This window comes from Podarcis pityusensis (genome assembly GCF_964106645.2).
Source record: "Podarcis pityusensis genome assembly, chromosome: 2".
Classification (NCBI taxonomy): domain Eukaryota; kingdom Metazoa; phylum Chordata; class Lepidosauria; order Squamata; family Lacertidae; genus Podarcis; species Podarcis pityusensis.
In genome coordinates, this window is record NC_138029.1 from 6,578,358 (window position 1) to 6,600,339 (window position 21,982).

A 21,982-nucleotide genomic window follows, 5' to 3' on the forward strand; every position below is an offset into this window, starting at 1 on the left:
TAAGAACCAGCCTGAAGAGATTTTAAGACATCATCACAAGGAGGTAGCGCACCCCCCAAAATACCCTGGTGCTTCAAAATGCGAATAATGTTGTCAGTCGCTCTTTGGACCTCACTGTCCTAATGTGCATAGAAACTCTCAAATCCTGAAGGCACACTCTGAGCACTGAAATTGCAGGACCTCAAACTGATTGCATGCATAAAATCAATTTTTCCTACCAAGCTTTTGTTTGGGATTGCTTGGGGTCATGGCGGCGGCAGGAGCAGCAGCAGAGTAAATAAAAACTAGAGCAGAGTCACAGATTCCTCCTCTCTTTATTTGCTACAACAAATTACAGTGGCTGCTACAAGAGGCACAGGCGCCAGAAACACACTCGTGCAGTGAAGCCGTGCTTTCGGGAGCTTTGATTTGGCATGGAAGGCAGCAAGTGATTGAGCTCTTTGCAGGCACACTCGGCACCCCCCAACCCCAAATCTTTCAACGTGCTCTTGGGGGGCGGGGAGCAACGCAGATTCAAGAAGGAGGTGCTTTTGCTGTGTCAGACACATTCGCTACGGTCATACGCGTAGAAACAAGCACTTTAAAAAACTCTTCATAAATAGACCACAGTTAATGGTTTTGGCTTCTTCAGAGACGGAAGAGCGAGTGCACATGCGTGGAAACGAATTGGGGGCTAGGACTTGAGAGTTCCATGTTGGTCGCTCCCAGTTGTGAAGCAAAGGAACAGTAGGAACAAGGCGAGCAAAGAGGCAAGATTGCTCGGCAGTGGAGCCTCAGACAGAGCAGCAAATACTGTGCTCCCCCTCCCTCCATATTTTGGAGAGGCTAGAGCCCGCCCTGCCGTCTAGCTGCTCTGCCACAATGATCCTGCCCACCTGGCCCAGATTACAGGGTCTGTGAAGGCGGAATAAATCTAGCCACTGTGAGGCATCTATCAAGATTTAGCTTCCTGTGGGCTTAGCCATGTGGATTTTTTAAAAAATCGCCAAAGCGGTTTGATTCTTTCTCATAGCAACACCGCAGACAACAAACCTCCACAAAAGCAAACAACAACAACAACCCCAAGTGCAGCTGCTGAAGAGCTCCACGAGGGGAAGTCCATGCTGCCCACAAGCCCTCTGGAAGGGGCCTCCGCCAAGCCCAGCTCAAGCGAGAATAGCCTGGGGATACGGGAAAGGCAAAGAATAAATGGAGGCCCGGCCATTGGGGTCTATTTTGTAAAAGAGCAATCAAGACATTTCCCCAGCGCTGAAATTTGCAAGCAGTGATTTATCGCTCTGAAAAAGGAGGGGGTGTCTAAGGGCCCTTTAGTCTTCATGTGTGCAACGGTCCTAAAAGCTCAGCTCTAAAAATTTCATGCTAGCAGAGGAAACCTTAAAATCATGCATACGGTGTATGTTGAGAGATGTACCCTCTGTGTCCTTTTGCTTCTTGAAGCAAATCTCCTCTCCCTCCCCAAAGCCTTCATGCCTATCCTTCCTTGCAAATATATTTTCAAAGTCAGTCAGAAAATGCAAATATGGCAAGTTAATTCTGTGTACAGGTAGATAGATAAATTCTGCATATCTGTGAATCTGATTTGGAGCACGGAATATGAATTTCCTGCTACAGAATACACACGGACCTAGAACTTGGTGCGGGAGGTTGGGGTGGAGGAGGTTTGACACTCCACACACCGATTCCAGGACTGGAGTGCAAGAAGGCACCAAACAACATTCGTTTTTCAAAACAGCAACGTGAGTGGCACAAATAACAATACTGCAAGAAAGCTGCCTGTCCATTTGGACCAGCAGCATAATGCTGGGTGGGACAAGAAGCCAAAAACAAACTGATTCAGTTTAAAGGAGCCAGAATCAGAAAGAGCAGGTGATGTTTGGCGAGGTTATCATGAACTGCTACCAGGAGGTTGTGGGTCTGTACACAGTCAGGGCAGGACACACCACGACACTTGACTGGCGTCAGCTAAATGCACAGAGGTCACAGCCATGGACTCCCCATAATGGGGAAAGAATGATAAAAAAGGCAAATAAAAATGGCTTGGCCACTGCGCTCTCCACCCCTCAAATCCTGTCACTCAAAACAACTGAAAGCCATTTGAAAAGTGTATTAGCAGGACAACTGAATTCAAGTTGCTTTTCCCAGCCAAACAAGCCCAGGACGAGGGTTGTTGCAGAATGTTCCCTTTCTAGATAAAAGATCTGGTGTGGAACCCTTTGTTCCAAAGGAGGTTATTTGCCCAAGTGTTATTCTGGGGAAATATTTGGTCCCTCCCTGCGGAGCTCCTAGTACTTCTCTAGCTCACCCCCTCGCCCCAGGCTCCCTTCGCTCCCGGCCCTTTCAGCTTCTTCTCCAGTGGCTGCTGAAAAAGCGTCAGCCTACAGCATCTGCAGAGCCTGAAAGGAACTTCATCCTCAACAGAAGGATGAAAAAGGTCCACTTCTTTGGTCAATAAAAAAAAAGGCAGCATGCGGTATGCAGTGTTGAGAGAAGCACACAGGGTGAACGCAGGGTGCGAGTCCCTCACCGCCTCAAAAACCCACCCAGGAGTCACTTCTCGGTGAAAAAAGAAGATTCTAAGAACACGACACTATGATTGCTTAAAAAACAGATACAACTGAAGAGTCCGTCCAGCAGGCGGGTGAGCTTGGGATCCTCCAGCGAAAGGTGACGGTGGTAGCAGTGTCAATGCCAGCTCTTCAACTCCCTGGATGGTGAAGTTTCAAGACAGCAGGCACCGTGGAGATTAGGAGCTGGTTTTGTCATCTTTCAAATCGTACCTGCAAGATAAGGAGAGCCTTTGCTGAAGACCTGGCACAAAGCCACCTCAAAGGAATGGTTCCCAGGCTGTTAAGGCACTCTGAAACCCTCCAAATCACTACAATAAGGGAAACCACATCTCAGACCACTTTGGGGGAGGCAGGAGGATGTAAATCCTGGTATTTGTAAGTCACTGGATGCACCCTAAAAAGAACCATGGGAGCTCACATTCCTCCAAGCTCCTTTCCTTGTTCTTGGATTTACATGTCAATAGGCAGCACCTGTTCCGCTTGTAATACACAGAGGATGCTCAAGAATGCCTAATTATGACTGTGGAAAATTCACTAGGAAGTCTGAGGGAATTTGGTACAGCATCTCATGTTCCACATCTTCCCGCTATCCTCCTCCTTCCAACATGCCCACCAGAAGAAATGCCCCCATACTGCTAGACGGTTGTGTGCAAGCTGCTGGGGCCCCCCCTTGCCCCCTACACAGGGAAAGAGTGAATTAGGATGTCCCATAGCTGTCAACCTTTCCCTTTTCTTGCAAGGAATCCTATTCAGAATAAGGGAATTTCCCTTAAAAAAGGGAAAAGTTGACAGCTATGGGATGTCCCAGCTTGCCACCCTGGGTAGTCATGCAGTTTGTATCACTCTATTCCAACCACAGAATTAATGCTCAATGTGATTTTGTGACAACTGTGGCTTTACTCTAGATATCTCAGCATCTGTGGGCTTATTTTTATGCTTGTTAGTTGATCCGGGTGTTCACAAATGGATTCAATTTACCAGAAAGGAAATTCTGACACCAGGAAGACCTTTCTGAGGGTAAGAGCTTGCAGCCTAGCTCCAAGTTCAGGAGAGAGTTTTACGAAAGAGCCACATTCAAGGTGGGGTGGAGGGGAAAGGGATAGGGGAGTGAGGAAAACAGTGGACAGTGCCTCCAGGACTAGGGTACAATCCATATTAGCTCTGCTCATTTTTGTTCAGTATTCTGGTTCCTTTTGCTCATGAGGCCACCACTACTGTCCCCCCCCCCATGAATTGCAGACCCCTTCAGGACCTCTTTTAGCTATTGCATGATTCTTTCACTGGGTACTTCCACATAAAACAGCTGCATGTTGTTTATTATCAACAGGCGTGGCTTCACAAAACTAGTTTGGCACCTTCCCCCCCCCCCCCAACCTTCCTCCCTTGCTCCATCTTTCATACCTAACCTTGTGTAGGTGGGCGTTTTATCCTCCCATTTTTCTTTGACTGGAAAGACATCACGGGGTTGTGTTTTGTTTTGTTTTTAATGCTGCTTCTTTTAAAGTGCACTTGTGCAACTGTGGTTACCTTTAAAAGCTCTTTCCCCCAAAACTTTCAGTGTGACTAGGAATGTAACTGTGATGGTGGCTGCATTCACTCTGCAGTTGTTTTGGGGGTGCATCCTCTTGTCCCCTCCTATGCAAGTTCACTGAGAGCATGATCCCCTCCATTCACCTTCACAGTGGGGGAAAAGAGGCTGGATCTCAAGAAACAGCTTCTGAGGTTGGTGCGAATCCCACCTCCTCAGCAAGGGCCCTGTCATTGCAAAGGTCCTTGGTGGCAGTGGGCTTCTCCTCCTACCAGCTGTTTTCCACGATTCAGCATCTTCTTCCTCTCAGTGCAACTTGCATAAGGGAAAGAAATAAGAGGCCAGAACCCCAGAAATCTTACCCCTCCTCCAAGAGGGATCCTGGGGGTAAACAGGGTCTTTGCTAGGTGGGTGAAGTTCCCCCACCCACACCAGCTTCTTCTAGGAATCTAGCCTCTCCTTTCCTCCTATGCAAGTCAATGGAGGGATTGCTCCACTAACGCTCCAAGCAGGTGGGCAGACAAGGGAGGCACAATGTTGTATTCCATAGAATGTGCCCATTGAGCAGCAACTGCATTGGTGAAAAACATAAGAGCCACCACAGTGGCTTGCAAGTAGAGGGGCTTCAGTGTGGATTCCACCTGGAATACTTCACTGTCCCTTGGACAGAGAAAGACCTTTATGGTTCACTGCTCCACATAGTCAATAAGGGTAAAGGTAAAGGGACCCCTGACCATTAGGTCTAGTCGTGGCTGTCTCTGGGGTTGCGGCGCTCATCTCGCTTTATTGGCCGAGGGAGCTGGCGTACAGCTTCCAGGTCATGTGGCCAGCATGACTAAGCTGCTTCTGGCGAACCAGAGCAGTGCACGGAAATGCCATTTACCTTCCCGCCGGAGCGGTACCTATTTATCTACTTGCACTTTGATATGCTTTCAACTGCTAGGTTGGCAGGAGCTGGGACCAAACAACGGGAGCTCACCCCGTCGCGGGGATTTGAACCGCCGACCTTCTGATCGGCAAGCCCTAGGCTCTGTGGTTCAACCCACAGTGCCACCCGCGTCCCAGTCAATAAGGGACAAGAGACTAAATTTTAGAATCTAGACTCATAGAATTGTAGAGTTGAACGGCACCACAAGGGTCTTTTGGTTGAACCTCCTGCAAGGCAGGAATCTTTTGCCCAATGTGGGGCTTGAACCCACAACCCCGAGATTAAGAGTCTCATGCTCTAGCAACGGAGCTATCCCAGGTCCATCCTCAGTGCCACGGCATACGGAACCATCTGTTTTCCTGCCCTAGTCCCAAGAATGAGAGGATCCCTCCTTCAAATCACGTTTTGCATCCTCTATGAAAACGACGGCCCAGGTAGCAAGACCTCCTCTGCCTGCCCAGTGATACTGGAGATGCTATGGGGCAACTGGCCATCCTGCTGTACTCACCACTGGGGAGCGCCCTGCGACAGGTCCTTCTGCGAGAGGTCGATGTGCACCTGGGAGGGGAAAGCACAGAGAAGCAGTCACATGCCGGCTCCTCTCCAATGAGGAGCCTGAAACGGCAGCTCCTCCCGAGTTCCATACCTTCCCTATCGGCTCCCCTCGGGACATGAAAGACACGCTGTTTTTGATGTAGGCCTCCAGCTTCCTCCGCTGGGCATCGTCCAACGTCAGATCCCATTCAAACCTGTGGAAAGGGCAAGCGAGTATCAAGGCCTGTTTCACATAGATTACCCCACAAATTTTAATTGCCCTTTTTGGCCAACAGAAGAGTTACTTAATGGTAAAGCTGTGAATCCCAACCCTCCCACCAATGAATGCATGCATAGGGCTGGAGCAGGGAATCTAATCTGTGTTAGTGACTGCCAGTAGGGAAGCAGGGAGTAATAGTTAGCACTGAGTTAAGTAACCCAAAATAACATTATGTGATGTCATGGATAGAGCTTGGTAATGGCGACCCCACTTCAGCAGTTATTATTTTTATGTAGTGATGTTGAAATTATTTTTATTAAAATTTGTATACTGCCCTTCATCTAGATATCTCAGGGCAGTTCACAGCATAGAAATAAAAACACAGAACAAAACAAACCCCCCCATTTAAAAGGACATAAAATGTTAATCAACCAAAGGCCTGGTTGAAAAGGAACATTTCCACCTAGTGCCTAAAGGTATATAATGAAAACACCAGCCGAACTTCCCTGGCGAGAGCATCCCACTGCAGAAAAGGCCCGTTCTTGTGTCGCCACCCTCTGGTCCTCTCCACACAACCTGACTGTCCACTATAAGCTAGAGACAGCTCCAGTTCCCTGGAGCTGGTGACCCTTTTAGACACCCACCCACCCTCACACAATGGCACCCTCCCTTACTTCTCATTGAACTCAGGATTGTGGGTCTTCTTCCGCACGGTTGTCTTTCTCTTGGTGACACGGGATTTGTCAGGCAGTAGGATCAGGGAGACATAGGGGTCAGGTGTATCCTTGGTAGATGACTTAAGGTTTCTGAAATGAAGGCAGAGAGGGTTATTAGGATGGGTGGGAACATTCAGTGCCCCTAAATCAAAAGGAAGGAGGGATTTGAAGAACCTAATGACACATATTGGGCCAGATTCAACGAAGTATTTGGGCAAGTGGGAGCTGGTTCAGCAGGACTTTCCCCTCCTCTCAGTCAGTTGGGGGTCAGGGTCCACAGAATCCCCAGAACAGTGTGGGGAGAGGAGAAGGGAGATTGTTCCATCTGGCAGGCAGAAATGTTTGTTCTGATGCAACAATCAAATTAGCATGGAAATGAAATCCTCTCTAGGGGTTGTACCCAATCCTGGTCCTTTCTCAGAGTAGACACACTGAAGTTAGTCATGTCAATCCATTGCAATGGGTCTGTTCTGAGTAGGGATTAGATACAACTCTATGCTAACTATAGCAATCACGTTGGACTGTCTTTTATTAATTATTATTCCAACCATGCACCAGCAAATTCAGGTTGCACAATTATAGCGGATCTGGAGCTCTTGTGCAGCAAGACCACTTCCCTAAAGATCAGACTTTTAGCTATAAGGAAAGTGACGGGGAAACGTTCTGGAAAGTGTGGGATAAAGCTTGTTTTGATGCAGCAGCATCTACATAACATCTTTGCAACTAGGTCAGAATGAATGCTCATCAAGTAACCAATGTTGTCGGATCTCTCTGCAAATGAACTGGGACGAGTGTTCAATAACCAGGTCACCTGGGAGTGCCCTTTTTTTTTACTGCCACTTGGTGTAGAAGCCAAGAGTCAAAGCATACATAAAGTAAAAACCCTCTTTGGGTGGTAGCACAAAATTCATCAAGATGGCTAAGAATGTACCCATTTTCTATGTGCAGTTAAGAAAACCTCTTTTTGGGGGCTCATGCCAAAGCCATCTCTTTGTCCCACTCCTCCCAAATCAAGCCACCCTCCAGCCCTTACCTGCAGGCGTGTATGATGACAATGAGTTTGCGTGCATCCATGTTGTACCAGACAGTGAGGCTCATCTGGCCCAGGGGCGAGTTTGACAGCTCCAGGTTACTGCAGGGCAGAAAGACACAAGCGCAGCTGATTATTAGGGGAAGGGTGGTAGTACATGGGGCTGGATGAGGAAAGGGCAAGACGTTTTGACACTTTTTTGGCAGCACGTGCAGCTGGAGGAAGGAAATGTGATGGTAAAAGCCTCGTCCGTGTTGTCCCCACAGATGCTAAGGGAGCAGAATGCATGAGCGATGAGTATGCTTAGGTACAGCGGTGAGGGAGGGCTGAAGAAGCAGGGTGGTTAAGAACTTCCCTGCAGCTCTCATTGCTGCAGGGGGGTGGAGGGGGGGAAAGCAGACTTGCTGGTGTTCCCAAAGCCCAAATGAGCACCGTGCTGCAAGACATGGAGCAGAGTAGTGCTCCCATCTTTTAAAGTATTAAATATATTACGTACATAAACAGCAAGCGTTGTTGTTCCCTTTCTGGCAAAAAGCTCCAAGGCCACTCAGCCGATCTGCATCAACAAGATGTTATTCAAAAGCCCACAGTGTACTGGCTTCGATTTCACAAGCTGACCCTGGACCCTCAGAATTCAGACTCTAAAGCAGAAGTGGGGAACTTTCTTTGGGGCAAAGACTGTGTTACTCTGGTGGAAAGCTGTGGGGGGATGCATTCCAGCAGCAAGTAGGGCCAGACCCCCACACAGACACACACAATCCACACCACAAGTTACTTCCAATGGAAACAGAGGCCTATATTTAACTCTTAGTAACTCCATGCAAGTTTCACCTGGTATTTTCTCCCGTAGACTTTTTTTTTAAAAAAACAAGGACTGTAACACATATAAACACCCTTGATCTGTCTTAACTGTGAAAAAGGCAAAAGGAACTCAGTATTCCCGGTAGAATGATGCAAATAACACCAATAAACAGATGGAAAACAAGTCCCACATTAGAGCTATCCAAAGCATTAAATTTGAATAAACATTTGCATCCCCAAAACCGTACACTGCTTTGGAGCTATGGAGCCTTGCCTAGCTGGGTAGTCAAACACCTCAAGTGCCACCTTCCCCTGTATAAACTCACTCAGGCTCAGAGATTAAGCTCTGAGGCTCTCCTCTGCAGTCCATCTCCCAAAGATGTTGGAGGGTGAGAAGAAGCCTCTCCTGTGGTGGCCCCTGCTTGAGGAATGTTCTCCCCAGGGAAGCTTTCCTGGCACTGACTTTGCCTTCCTTCTGATGCCAGGAAAAGACCTTCCAGGCATTTGGACAGCTGTAATGACCCGGCTTTCGGCTGTTGTAGGGTGGCTTTTGTGGATGAGTACTTTTTAGTATAGATTTAGTTTTAATCTATTTTTATTACATATTTGTATCTTATTGTCTCTGCAAACCACTTCTGGTGATGTGAAACAATGCATACAATGAACTGAGACAAATTTTGGAACACAAGTCTACCTCTCTGCCAGGGCCAACACAAAAGGTGATGCCACATGATGTGGGCAGTCTACCCTGATACTGCCTCCTCTTTGCAGCAGCTGTGGCAGGAATGAAGGAGTGGGTAAAGTACCAGCAGCTATCAGCTGCAGCATTGGCCAACCCTGTGGCAGCGTAATCCTCTTCTCACTGAGCCACATGGCTCAGCATGGCTCATGGTGTGTGTGGCCAGGGCTGTTCTCCACCTTGATCTTCTTGCTGAGGAAAGAGCTGCAACTGTGAAGTTTGCATGGCAGGGCTGAATGAAATCCGACAGCCTGTGAGCCAGGGCTCCCCATCCTTGTTCAAAAGTTGCCTCCCTCTAAACAGGCCTCTGTGAGATCAGCAAAGACAGGCCAATAGCAGCCATAAAGGCTGTGACCCCCACCAACCACCCTCCTGCCAGTGGGACAGCAGAGCAGATCAGCCAAACATGTCAAGAAAAGTGGGCCCAAGCAAAGGAGACAGAGAGCGAGAGTCAGGTGATCAGATGTGGAGGAAGGAGAAGTCAAGACGGTCAGGAAAGCGATCTAATGACCCTCAGCCTCTCTTACTGATGCATCAGAAAATGTGGTATCCTTGCAGCAGAGGCACTAAGATAAAGGGCAGGGTATTTACCCTCTGCAAGGAGCTAAGGCAGGGATATAGAACATGTGGCCCTCCTGATGTTGTTAGCCTGGATAGCCAATGATAGGAGTTGTAGTCCAATAACCCCTGGAGGACAATCCCTGGACTGAGGAGCTCAATTTTATTGTGCAAGATCAAATTGTTTGCTGGGTTCCACACCCCACAGGGTGGCCCTTCTTTACCTGCTGGCCTGTGGCAGGCGCTGGCGCAGCTCTTGAGTGGAACCAGAGTCTCCATCCTCCCGGATGTACAGCTCCGTCTCAGATCCCTTCTGGGAGCCCTCCTCATTCTCTTCTCCTGCCACAGCATGAAGGGCCTCCACGCCAGAGTGCTGAGAGATCAGAACCTGCGGGACGAGGCAAACAAACATGGAAGGTGATTTCCCAGGACAGTGGTACGGATTCATCCTGTGGTCAAGAACAGGGACCTCAACACCAGCCTCACCAGAACTTTGCTGGAGAGACCAGATACGTAAAGATAAAACGAAACACTGGCTCTTCACATTTCCCCTACATATTATGAAAATAAGAACAATGGCACAAAAGGTAGTATTATGTACCAGACGAACCAGACCAGACCTGACTTCTCTGTGTTGCAATTTTTTACATATTGTTACGTACAAAAAACAATTTGAAAAAGGAAATAATCCGTAGGAAAACAGGTCAGAGTCTGTTAGGCTGTTCAGAGCTGCTGTTCCCCACATCGTCACTTACCCCCAGCTGCACTCGCATCAGGACCTGGACGGCAGGACTAGAGTTGTTGAGTTGGAACCAGCGGTCAAGGACAAGCCCCTCTGCTGACAGCAGCTGCTCAAGTGGGAGTGACAGGGTACCCAGGGTATGCCCATCATCTTTCACCTGTGGGAACGACAGACAGGTGAGCACCGATCAAAATTTCACAGGTGAGGTAGGCAGAAAGGATGTGGGTCACACATGGTGTGCATTGGAATAACCCCTTTCGTACCCTGCAATCTTTGAAACTATCAAGGGGCAGCCTGGTAAAGGGTCCTCTGGTAGGAACTGGGTTGAGAGAACGTGCAAAATCTCCAAGGCTTCTTCTCCCTTCCCTGCCCTGCAAGGACGTAGCTCACAGAAGAGGGAAGGGCTGAAAGGAAGCAAGTTGCAAGCCATTGCTCCCTGTCCTGGCTTGCCAAGAGCTCACACATACCCCCTGTGCTCTTGGGTTCCCTGGCAGCAAACCTGCATGGCATCTGCTGCTAAAACACAAAAGAAAAAACTTTCATTCCTTGCAAGGTGTTTGAAGTCCTAACGTGAGGACTTCAAAACACTTTGAACATGATGGAATGAAGCCACACCCACCTCTCAAATTTGGCCTGCAAGCAGGCTCTTGATAAGGATCTGGCCCTTGGAGGCTGGTCCATTAGCATGTGTGGGGCACTGCCCCACCAAGCTCAGTCTCCCCCCAGCCAGCTCCCACCTGCCTGCCTTCTTACTCATGACAAATTGGGGGCGGCTCTGCCTGTCATCTGCTCTGGCTCCACCTACTGTTGGCCTCCCTTGCCTTCCGCCCTACAAGTCCCAAAGGGCACCAGCCACCACTGGTTCCGAATTCAGGGCAAGTCACCTATATTATCTCAGCAATCCTTACAAGTACCCAGTAAGAGGGCTAAGGCTCAGAGTATAGTGACTTCTTTGCGTAACTCCATCCAGTGAGTTTTGGCTGAAGCACAGAAATCCACTCTTGAGGTATGAAGTGCTCAGCTCCCAGAATGGCTTTGACTTTCTCACCTGATGTTGTGTGAATTGGGCCATAAACGTATCTCTTGTGGGTTTTGCTGCTTGCAGATTGCCCCACTGTAGCAGGGGAGACCGGAAGTTCTACCCAACAAGGAGGACAGGCATTCTGGGGGGAGGGAGAGCGAGAAAGTGCTACCTGCAACTCCAAAGATTCTGCATGGGGCCTCTTGATAAGGAAGGAAAAAGCTTCATTCCACACTGGCTCTGCAGTCTGAGAGGAGACCTGAGGGCAGAGACACAAGGCCGTGATAAAATCTCTCCACATTTAGAAAATACAAAAGGGAAGAAAATATCACAATTTGAGGCAGCTGTTTATAAGACAGTATCAAACAAATCCCACTAAGAATGGAGGGGAAAGCTAGTTCAAACCATATTTAGATGACTGCCTTGAGATTAAGTTACATAAGAATAGTTGATTGATAAAGCTATTCTTTCCCTTTGTTACAGCAATTTAACTAAGCACTAGTACTTGAATTTACTTTCTCACCCCGCCTCCCAAACTTTTGTGATGTGTTGTTCTGGGAGTCTTTTTTGGCTAAACAGCCAGGTAAAAATGCTTCAGATATTCTGCTCCACCTGTGGGCTAATCTATTTCTATCAACACTCATTTTCACTATCACTGAAGGAGAGCTATCTATAGCTCAGTAAGGGTTTCCAAATACTTCTTATTTTAAAATAATTCAAAATATGCTCAAACCTTAGTTCTCCCATCTTTATGCTACCAGTTTAGGATAAGATCTGATGTGATCAGTGCTTTTTTGTAGATTAAAAATGAGGACTGATACGTAAATACTGACGTCACATTTTGGGACTAATGATCAAGTGCTCTTTTTTAAATTAATATTTTATTAAGAGAATTTCATTTGTAAAAAGACAGAGTGAGGAAAAAGAAAGAAAAAAGTGAGAATAAAAAAAGAAAAAAATACTGTTACGTTACCATACACTAATATATGATCATGTCCCCAAATGATCAAGTGCTCTTAAAGTTTTATTTGTTACGTAATAATAATAATAATAATAATAATAATAATAATTTTATTATTTATACCCCACCCATCTGGCTGGGTTTCCCCAGCCACTCTGGGCGGCTCCCAACAGAACACTAAAAACAGAATAAAACTTCAAACATTAAAAACTTCCCTAAACAGGGCTGCCTTCAGATGTCTTCTAAAAGTCAGATAGTTGTTTATTTCTTTGACATCTTGTGGGAGGGCGTTCCACAGGGCGGGTGCCACAACCGAGAAGGCCCTCTGCCTGGTTCCCTGTAACCTCACTTCTCGCAGTGATGGAATCACCAGAAGGCCCTCAGTGTCTGGGTTGAATGATGGGGGTGGAGATGCTCCTTCAGGTATACTGGACTGAGGCAGTTTAGGGCTTTAAAGGTCAGAACCAACACTTTGAATTTTGCTCGGAAACGTACTGGGAGCTAATGAAGGTCTTTAAGGACCAGTGTAATATGGTCTCGGCGGCCGCTCCCAGTCACCAGTCTGGTTGTCGCATTCTGGATTAGTTGTAGTTTCCGGGTCACCTTCAAAGGTAGCCCCACATGGATCACATTGCAGTAATCCAAGTGGAAGATAACTAGAGCATGCACCACTCTGGCGAGGCAGGTAGGGTCTCAGCCTGCATACCAGATGGAGCTGGTAGACAGCTGCCCTGGACATAGAATTGACCCAATTAACTCAATGGAGATCAACTGACACAGAAGAAGTCCTTGCCCTTTAAATAAGGGTGAATGTACATGTGCACACAAACACATTCGCACACACACATTTACCCCAGCTATGCCACGCCCTCTAATATTGTGACTTCGTCTTTTCACCCTCAGCCCTCCACCTCACCCTCTTTGCCAGTTTCCTTAGACTGCTCATGTGCCACCTACCCACATCCTGCCCCAAAGCAATTCTTTACTGCTCACTCCAGCACAACCCTTTCCCTATTAAAACAACCACCATGTTTTCCCCCTTGCCTTCACCTTGGTCTTGTAGGAGACACCACGGACAGAGAGACTGGCGTAAGGACTTGGGGGTTTTGAACCCTTCCGCAGCTGGAAAAGAGAAAATGGTTGAGAGTTTCTAGGATGCTCGATTATAAGTAGACATTGTGTGTATTTTGAGCATGTCTAAGCACGTAGCACAGGCCAACAATTTGCTCAAAAGGGAAGCCCTATATTCTGTTTTTGAACATGCCTTACGTATTCTCGTAATGACTGCCAAGCACCTCTATACACTATTGATTTCATACAGGTGGAGGAAGCAAGTGGCTTTCCCAAGGGCATGCAAGCGAGGGGCAAAACTGATGTAATGGTGACACAGCAGTGCATGTTTTTTAAATCCTTGTGCCTTCCCTGTTCATTTGTACAGTGGAGATGGAAGGAGTCTGATTTTCGTAGCTCCCCAGCCTTATCTTGCTGCGCCCTGTCTGGCTTTAATCAATTTCCTACCCTTATGGCTAATTTCCTGTATTGGAGCTAGGATGGGGGTGGGGGGGCGGCTTAGGTAAGAGAGGGAAAGGACTGCCTTTTGCTCCCTCCTCCTGCACCACCAGGAGTGGTTTGCTGGGTGGAACAGAACTGTGGCAATAGCCTCCCAGCAGCAGCATCACTATTGCTGACCAGGAGGGGTAGAAGTGAGGAAGCAGAGAGGTCTGGGCTGTGCAGGTGCTCGGGCCAATCCCATCCAGCACTCCCACTGGTAGGGCCAGTGCTGCTGCTGCTGCTGCTGCTGCTGGGAGGCCATTGCTGTGTCTCTGCCCCTCTGAGTGAGCCATTCCTGACTTGCTTTTAATTTAATATGAAGTGCAGACTGCAGCAAAAGGGAGAGGGAGGTCTAACTGAACAATTGTAAAAACATTGCTTTAAGTCTGCACTGCTGCATTTAATTTTGCATTATTATACGCTACTTTCACAGCTGTGAAGTGGTTTATAAATTTGCAAAATAAACTGAAAACCCTGCCCTTCCCAGCCACGATCCCAGTGAAAATCACCCCGCCCCCACCAGCACAGCAATGAGACTTAGGCTAAGAAAATACTTCCAGGTGGCACCCAATGTGTAGGGGGGTGATTTTAAACCATCTCAACATACACTGGTGCCCCCGCTTAGTATTAAAAGGGAAAGGGGGACCACAGATGAAGCTATACATTATACATTTAACAGGATGTATAATTAGACCTGGAGTCTGCAGCTGAGCTGGGACTTAGTTAAGGATCCTTAGTTAAGGTCCAATACAATATTCCACATTATTCCTCTGCTAGACCTGAAGGAGAGAGAGCTCTTTAGGATGTCCAAGGAGTGATTGGCAGCTTCCCCCCGGTTCTCTTGGCCTGTGAAAGGAGCTCAGAGCCCCAGCAGGGAGAGGGGATCTGTACTGCCACTCACCGGCAGGTCAGTTGCCCTGTCAAGGAAGACTGACAGCAGGGCGGATGACAGCTCCTCGCTCTTTGGTGTCTGGATCAAGCTATTCACCATCAATACCTGTGAAAAGTGGCACACATTAAGGACCATGCTTAGACGCAGCATCCTTCAAAACTATGACTGTCACATGATAGTTTGGTAATCTGCACTCATCATGTGAGCAACTCATCACAAGATGGCCTTCTTGCATCAAAGAGAGGCAGTTGTCAGCGGGAAGATCCCCGGCAGCGGTCACATGAATTGGCCTTGTTCTTGTAACTCTTGTAACTCTGACCTGGCCTTCCCCTCGTGCCTTCCAGATGTCATTGGACTCCAGCTGCCATTAGCCTCTATCAGCATGGCCAAGGATGGTGGGAGTTGTAGCCCAAAAACATATGGAGGGCACCAGGTCAGGGAAAACAGCTCTGGCCTGATATGCAGACCCTTTGAAAACCTACCGCCTGTGGCTGCCCCATGTTCCCTCTCCCAGCTCTAATATCCTTGGGGCTGGACATACAGTTTCCAAATGTCTGAGCTAACAGAAGGAGTAGTTTCATTTATGCCTCTATGAAGGTATTGGGAGAAAACACAGTTTTGCTCAAGCACAACCACCTCCCTCAAGAAACTCAAAAATCTGTTTTTTGAGGGAGGTGGTTGTGCTTAACATAGGGACTGAACAAGTTGCAGGACTCTTCGCTGGTAAGATGGACAGGGCTTCCTGGAGTGACCATGTGGTCATGCAACGTTATGTGGTCACTCCAGGAAGCCCTGTGAGGCAGGAATCTTGTGCTCAAATAACCCTGAACTGCTACCAGCAAGCAACAGGCCTTCCTAAAGCCAAAAACAAGCTCTTGAAACATTAGAAAAACCCACGTTCCCTCGCAGTGGCGTGGTCTTTACTGACAAGGCTTTCTGAAGTGACCACGAGATATGGCATGCTCTCATGGTCACTCCAGAAGGCCCTGAAAGGAACCTCATGTTCCCAAGGTAAGCGCACGCATCCTGCCCTGTCCCTCAGTTGTTATTATTTTGCAAAGTCCTCCTACTTCTTGTGCAAGAAGTGAAAAGAGTACTTCTTTCACTGGGAGTGAAGCATTCTTTGAAAAACCAGCAGGGCTGAGGCCCAGCTCTCCTTTCAGAGTGGAGTAGCCTAACCTTAGTTTGAAAGCCTTTGGGGAGGACTTGTGCTTTGCTTTTAATGCTTGTATAGTTTTTAGTAGTGTTAAGCTGCCCTAGAGGCTAACAACCCCAACCTCCACCCCTATGGGGCAGTTCTCTCAATGCTCCTCCCTCCTCTCTCCAATTACCTGCTCCAGCTCAGCAGCACTGGGCGTGGGGGGCAAGCACTCCAGCTTCACATGGAGCCGTCCTGACTTCACATCCTCTAGGGGGAGCCACTGAAACCAAGAGCAGGGGGTAAGACCAGCACAGCTGCTGCACATCTCCTGCCCGCCCTCCCAGTGCCATTGGTACCACTGACTTACCTCGTCAACAAACTTTTGGCTTAGCACTCGTCTCAGAGGGATCTTACACCTGAAAGGGGATGGAGGAGGAAGAGGTGAGTGAGAAGGACAAATGGCTTTCTTTCTGTCACAGGTTCTACTAAACTGAATTAACACCATGATCCAGGTGACATGAAGCACAGGGCCTCGTCCTAGTTTGCAATCCATGCACAGGTTACTAGGAGTTACTAAACGTCGACAGAAGGTGTAAACTTGCAGTCTGGTAACATGGATCACTGCCTTGTCGTGGCGAAGGGGCTTGAATAACTCAGAGAAGCTATGAGCTATGCTGTGCAGGGCGACCCAAGACGGCCAAGTCATAGTGGAGAGTTTCGACTAAATGTGATCCACCTGGAGCAGGAACCGGCAAGCCACTCCAGTACCCTGCCAAGAAAACTCCATGGACAAAAGAAGACAGGCGTGCCTGGCGTGCTCTGGTCCATGGGGGTCACGAAGAGTCGGACATGACTAAACGACTAAACAACAACAACAACATAGGAAACTGCCTTAAACTGAGCGAGACAATTGCTCCATATACTGTTTAGCTGCAGCTCTCCAGGATTTCAATTAGCCTGCCCTGATTCACAGGCCCAAAGGTGGGCCTGTGAGAGTGGTTTGATGCAGGGATACGAAAGAAGGATGTAAAAAATGCCAGAGTGTTCAATTCTAGTGCTTTCTTGGAAGCGTAAACTTACAACCCAGTCTGCAAAGCTTCACATTCAGAGCCCTGGGTCCTCCAATTCTAGTATGGTGTGGCGGGCAGGGCCTTTTTTCAGTCGAAACACTCTGGAACTTAGTTCCGGAACCTTCCCTGAGGCAGACCCTGGATGGACTGGGAGTTGGTGCTGCATGCGTTTTCAGCACTTTTTAAGGTTGTCAATGCAGCACGTGTTTTCAGCGGCACCCTAAAAAAACCTCAACCACCTTGGCGCCCCCTAAAAATGAGCCCAGATCCACCTCCTGGAGATATCTAGGCTCCTACCTTGAATGTTCAGCTTTCATTAAGAAAATGAAGTCTAGTTGTTAAGCTAATGAAGATACAAAGACAAATGTAGAGGCAGTATTCTACCCAATCTCTGTGTAAGAAGCAAAATCCACTCCCAATTAATGCCAATGCATAGAGATGATTGAAAAGTATTTCACCTATAAAGCTGTAAATTAATAAATAACTATGGGTGCATCCAGACGGGGTCTTAAGATTGCAAAGGAATGGTTCACATTTTGAAAGCAAGCCATTGGCAACGTTTTTCTTAAATTTTCTGAGGAAAGTATAAATCAAGATTGGCATATTGATGCCAATGACATCATGTGGATGCTGCAAAAAAATCTCTGAATGCACGAAGAGCACCGATCGCAAAACAAACGCCCATCTGGAATGACTTGCCTTTAGGTGTTTTCTGCTTCACTCTGATTTACTAAGGCCCACCAGTATAAATTCTGTGGCTGTGGGACTGAAGACGTTCTAGGAAGGGAGGGGAGTGCTTTTCTCCCTCCTCCCATGTCATGGGGTACTCAGGCAACTCAAAGGAAGAGAGGTGAGCGTGTTTCTGGCTTGTCCAATTTTTCATTTTGCTCCAGACTTACCTTCCCAGGAAGTCATCCTTGTCAACATCTTTGTCATATAAATCAAACTCCACATCCTGCCCTGGGACGTTACTCACAATGACCTGGAGGATATAGAAAAGTGGGTGACAATACAGAGCCACACAAACCAGAAGCAGCACACATTCAGGGATCGACTTTAGTAGATTAAGAGTGAAAGCCAATGTTTGTTCTGATCTTGGCTCTGGAAAGCAAACAAACTCATTAGGCCAGCAATGGAGGGGGGAGGGGGGGACCTGGTTTCCTGGATTCCGTCCCCCACCTCTTCGATAGGGCCTAGGTAGGGTTTCATGTTTGGCCAAATAATTGGTTAGATTAGCCAATCAAACATTGGACAGCACTATGATGTGAATCAATTAATTAAAAAAGACCAGACAGCAGATTTTTACAAATATTTTTAAACCATAGCTTTTATGTCTTTATCGATGGGCCAAGTTTGTGAAACTAGGTTCATACACTGAAGAGGCTGGGTGTTAACTGAGACTGAGAGTGAGCAATGCTTTATTGATCTGTTGCCTATTTTATCTTGCTGATTTTTTGGAGACAATTCTCTGCTGACATCTACCTTAGATTTCTTGGCAATGGGTGTCTGTGCATGATTCAGTAAATGAATGTGTTGTATTGTGTGTGTATAAATAACATTTTAAGATTCCTGGTGACAGATCTATATCCTCTAGGGAACAAAAGATGAAGGGCATATATTTGGGACTATTGGTTTCTATCTTTGGCTCCAACAGGAAGTGGGATTTGGCAGGAATTCATACAGAAGCTCAATGCAAAAATATTTCACTTCAGGCTCCCATTGGCACATTGCAGATGGAAGCTGAGTGCATATGAAAGTTTGAAAATCGCTGAAGACATATCCAAGTTGATCTTTCAGATGATTTTATTATTTTGGAAGAGGGAGTTGAGAGACAAGACACGTTCCTGTACAATGTACCCTTTAGATGGTATGACATTTCTGAGTATTTTTGGTCTTAGTGGCATTTATACAGCACTGAGAATCCTCTATGGTAAGCTGAGATTGAAACACTGCATTTAGGTTTTATGACCTTCCATTCTGGGGCCGTCTGTGCATCCCAATTACTCCACCAAGCTGTGAGTGAGCACCGCCTGTTGATGTGGAAACTTCTATACGTAAAGAACTTCCACATACGTAATTGCTAGGCAGAAGTAAAAAATGTTGAACCTGACTGACAGACGCTCTAGACAGGGGTTGGGAGTCCAGATGCTGGTAGACTCCACCTTCCATCATCCCTGACCATACTGGCTGGGGCTGATGGGAGTTGGAGTCCAACAACTTCTAGACAGCCATAGGTTCTCTATCCTTGCTCTGTACAGAACCAAAGTAAAAACCTGAACAGGCTTAATTTGGGTTTTCTACAATTTGTGTTATACTGTAGTTATTCTCAGGTGTGTGTCCAAATCAGAAATATGCAATGCTCTGTTGTGTGCTTTCCTTTCATCCATCTGATTGCAAGGAAGACATGTATCAGTTCTGTTTCAATTAAAATAATCTGACTTTGTTGCAGAACAATTCCCCATTAAACCCACACTCCACCACCACCAGCCAAGGGCGGAAGGTCCAGCAGATCCAAGCTTGACGTGTCTGCGTGCATTCTCACCTCATAGATCTCGCTCCAGCGGGGGTTGAGATCCTCTTTGATGACGCGGCTACGGAACTTCTGGCCCCCCAAGCGCACTTTGACATAAGGGTCTGATTTGCCCTTTATCATCCCACCCATGAAGTTATCCTTGGCAATCAGATTCTCAGCTTCCAGCAGGTGAATGCGAATCACACTCTGAGGGGAAGATGAGAGAAAAAGAAGAATAATTTGCCTGAGGGAACTGCAGTCATCATCCTACAAAGGAACAGGTCTCTTATCTCGCTTTTCTGGGGTCCCCAAACCATCCTAGGTTTTTACGAGAGCAACACAATAATTTTCATCACAGTAGCTGGAGGAGGCAGAAATCAACAAAGATTAGAGGTTGGAGCACCTAGCTTCTGTAATACAAATATTTTTGCTGTAATCAAATAAAATTTCATCAAAACTCAAAAAAGCCAAGCTAAATATGAAGGGGGAAATCCATAATTAATGCAATTTATATTAAAATATTTCATATCTTTAAAATATATAAATAAAGAACATAAAGCTGGTGATTCAGAAGGGTCCTTCAACTCTGTACTGTTATTTTTACTGAAAGAAGCTGAACTGTTAACTGATGAGACTGTCTATAGCATTATTATTCAGCATTATTGTTTGTGACTGGTATCTTTGTTTTAGATATTTCTGTCTGCTCCTGCTTATTTTATGAACTTTTCTGTAGTTTGTTATTCTTCTGTGGTTTTATATATAACCCATCCTGGGATTGTAAAACCAATGAAGGGCAGGATGGACATATATAAACACATACATTATATCATTTCCTGCTGCTGCTCAGGAAACATCCACTCTCTCAAGGAGACGACCTTACCTCAGTGCCAAACTCAGCATCTGGGCTGGCCTTGGTGGGGCGAGGAGGCCTGTCAACGCTGCTTCCAACACAGGTACCCTCAGTGACATTCAGATTTCCTGGGGGGCATGGCCGGGTGTTGAGGCAAACTTCAGGGGCATCCAGATACAAGATCTACAGAAATATTGGCATACAGTGAAGCATGAGGTTAGGAAGCAAAGTCAAAATAGTTAGGAAGCATCGGACTGTTGAACGAAGAGGACAAAACGTAACTGCAGGGCCAGATAACATAAACACTGGCATGTTTGACGGACTCTGGATAATCAGTGAAGAAGGGGAAAGGATAGCTCATGGAAAGGGACCCTCTCTCAAACAGCTGGTTTTCAAAAAAGAAAATGCAGCTGGAGATTCACTCATAGATCTCCAAAGTACTGCCTTTAGACTCCACTTGTGTTTAATGCTCAATGCTTAGTAGCTCCATGCTATATTCCGGGTCCTTTCTTCACTCCTTTGTGGCCCTGTATCACATGTCCGTAAGGCAGGGGTGGTGAACTTCTAGATATTCTAGATCATCCTTGCCCTGGCTGATGGGAGTTGAACTACATCTGGAGGGCCACAGATTCCCCATCCATGGTTCCATCTCAGGGAGAAGGGAAGGAGACAAAAAAAATCCAACTAAGAGTAACAGCCACTCAGAAAGTCACCTGGCCTCTACCCGCAATCAAAAGGCAGCTCATACATTCTGTAGAGTATATCTTTCCCTTCCTCACGCTTGAAAAAGAAGCTCAAAATGCTGTTTGTTTTGTTGCATTTTTAAATAAAGGACATTGAGCAGTAATTGTTGAGCTGGCATGGAAGGGTGAATAGGTGAATCATCATCATCATCATCAGAGACACATTAAGTCTTTAAGTCCCCAATCGTCAAGTGTTTTACCCGCATAACGAGTTTCATGTAGATGCGGCTGTTGAGTCCAGAGTTCTCCAGCTGGAACCATTGGTCAAGAACCAGATTGTCGGCACTCAAAAGGCGGGACAGATGGATCGTGAGGGAGCCCAGGGTGGTCTGGCGGTTGTCGTCTTTGACCTGCCGGAGGGTGAAAACAGCTTTTGCATTTCTGTGCAGGCAGAACTATGGGAAGCATTTTGGAAAAGGTGGGAGAGCCTACCTGTATATCAATGTCCTCAGTGGTTGGGTCTTGCAAGAAGAAACGGAAGGCATCATCCCAGACAGGAGAAGAAGTGTTATAGACAACCTGGTGGTGTGAGGGGGAGAATGACAGTGAAGAGGTAAGAAACAGCACCCATTTCTGTGGAACATCAGTCATTCGAGCAGCAGACTTCCTGAAGCTGCTACACTCAAAAGAAGAGGAAGAAGCAGCCATGAGCCATGTCCTGACCCAACTCCACCAGAGAACCCCTCCAGTAAGCAGCTGTCACTCTGTTTGTGGCAATTAAAGTGCTGGACTGGGTAATGGGGGATCAGGGCTCATACGCCCTCTGAGGCATGAAGCTTCCTGGGTAACACTTTCTCTCAGTCTAACCCTGCTCACAGGGTTGTTGTGGGGATAAAATGCAGAGGGGGCAGGGGAGACAGTGTACGCCAGCTTGATCT

At 47.0% G+C, this 21,982-nt stretch overlaps 1 protein-coding gene across 1 annotated transcript in view; it reads right to left on the minus strand.

Moving 5' to 3' along the window:
• Positions 1 to 295: 295 nt before the first annotated feature.
• The window catches only part of ESYT1 (extended synaptotagmin 1), a 58,016-nt gene continuing 36,329 nt past the window's right edge, over positions 296 to 21,982 (minus strand). The window contains exons 15-31 of the mRNA XM_080994444.1: positions 21,537 to 21,623; positions 21,305 to 21,454; positions 20,392 to 20,544; positions 19,542 to 19,718; positions 17,899 to 17,981; positions 16,297 to 16,345; positions 16,120 to 16,209; positions 14,798 to 14,893; positions 13,396 to 13,467; positions 11,557 to 11,643; positions 10,377 to 10,520; positions 9,846 to 10,009; positions 7,527 to 7,625; positions 6,452 to 6,583; positions 5,670 to 5,772; positions 5,532 to 5,581; positions 296 to 2,777 (exon numbers count right to left, since the gene is read on the minus strand). Of these exons, the coding sequence (XP_080850570.1) occupies positions 2,744 to 2,777; positions 5,532 to 5,581; positions 5,670 to 5,772; positions 6,452 to 6,583; positions 7,527 to 7,625; positions 9,846 to 10,009; positions 10,377 to 10,520; positions 11,557 to 11,643; positions 13,396 to 13,467; positions 14,798 to 14,893; positions 16,120 to 16,209; positions 16,297 to 16,345; positions 17,899 to 17,981; positions 19,542 to 19,718; positions 20,392 to 20,544; positions 21,305 to 21,454; positions 21,537 to 21,623 (1,770 nt within the window). The 3' untranslated portion in view covers positions 296 to 2,743. The remainder of the gene's footprint in view (positions 2,778 to 5,531; positions 5,582 to 5,669; positions 5,773 to 6,451; positions 6,584 to 7,526; positions 7,626 to 9,845; positions 10,010 to 10,376; positions 10,521 to 11,556; positions 11,644 to 13,395; positions 13,468 to 14,797; positions 14,894 to 16,119; positions 16,210 to 16,296; positions 16,346 to 17,898; positions 17,982 to 19,541; positions 19,719 to 20,391; positions 20,545 to 21,304; positions 21,455 to 21,536; positions 21,624 to 21,982) is intronic.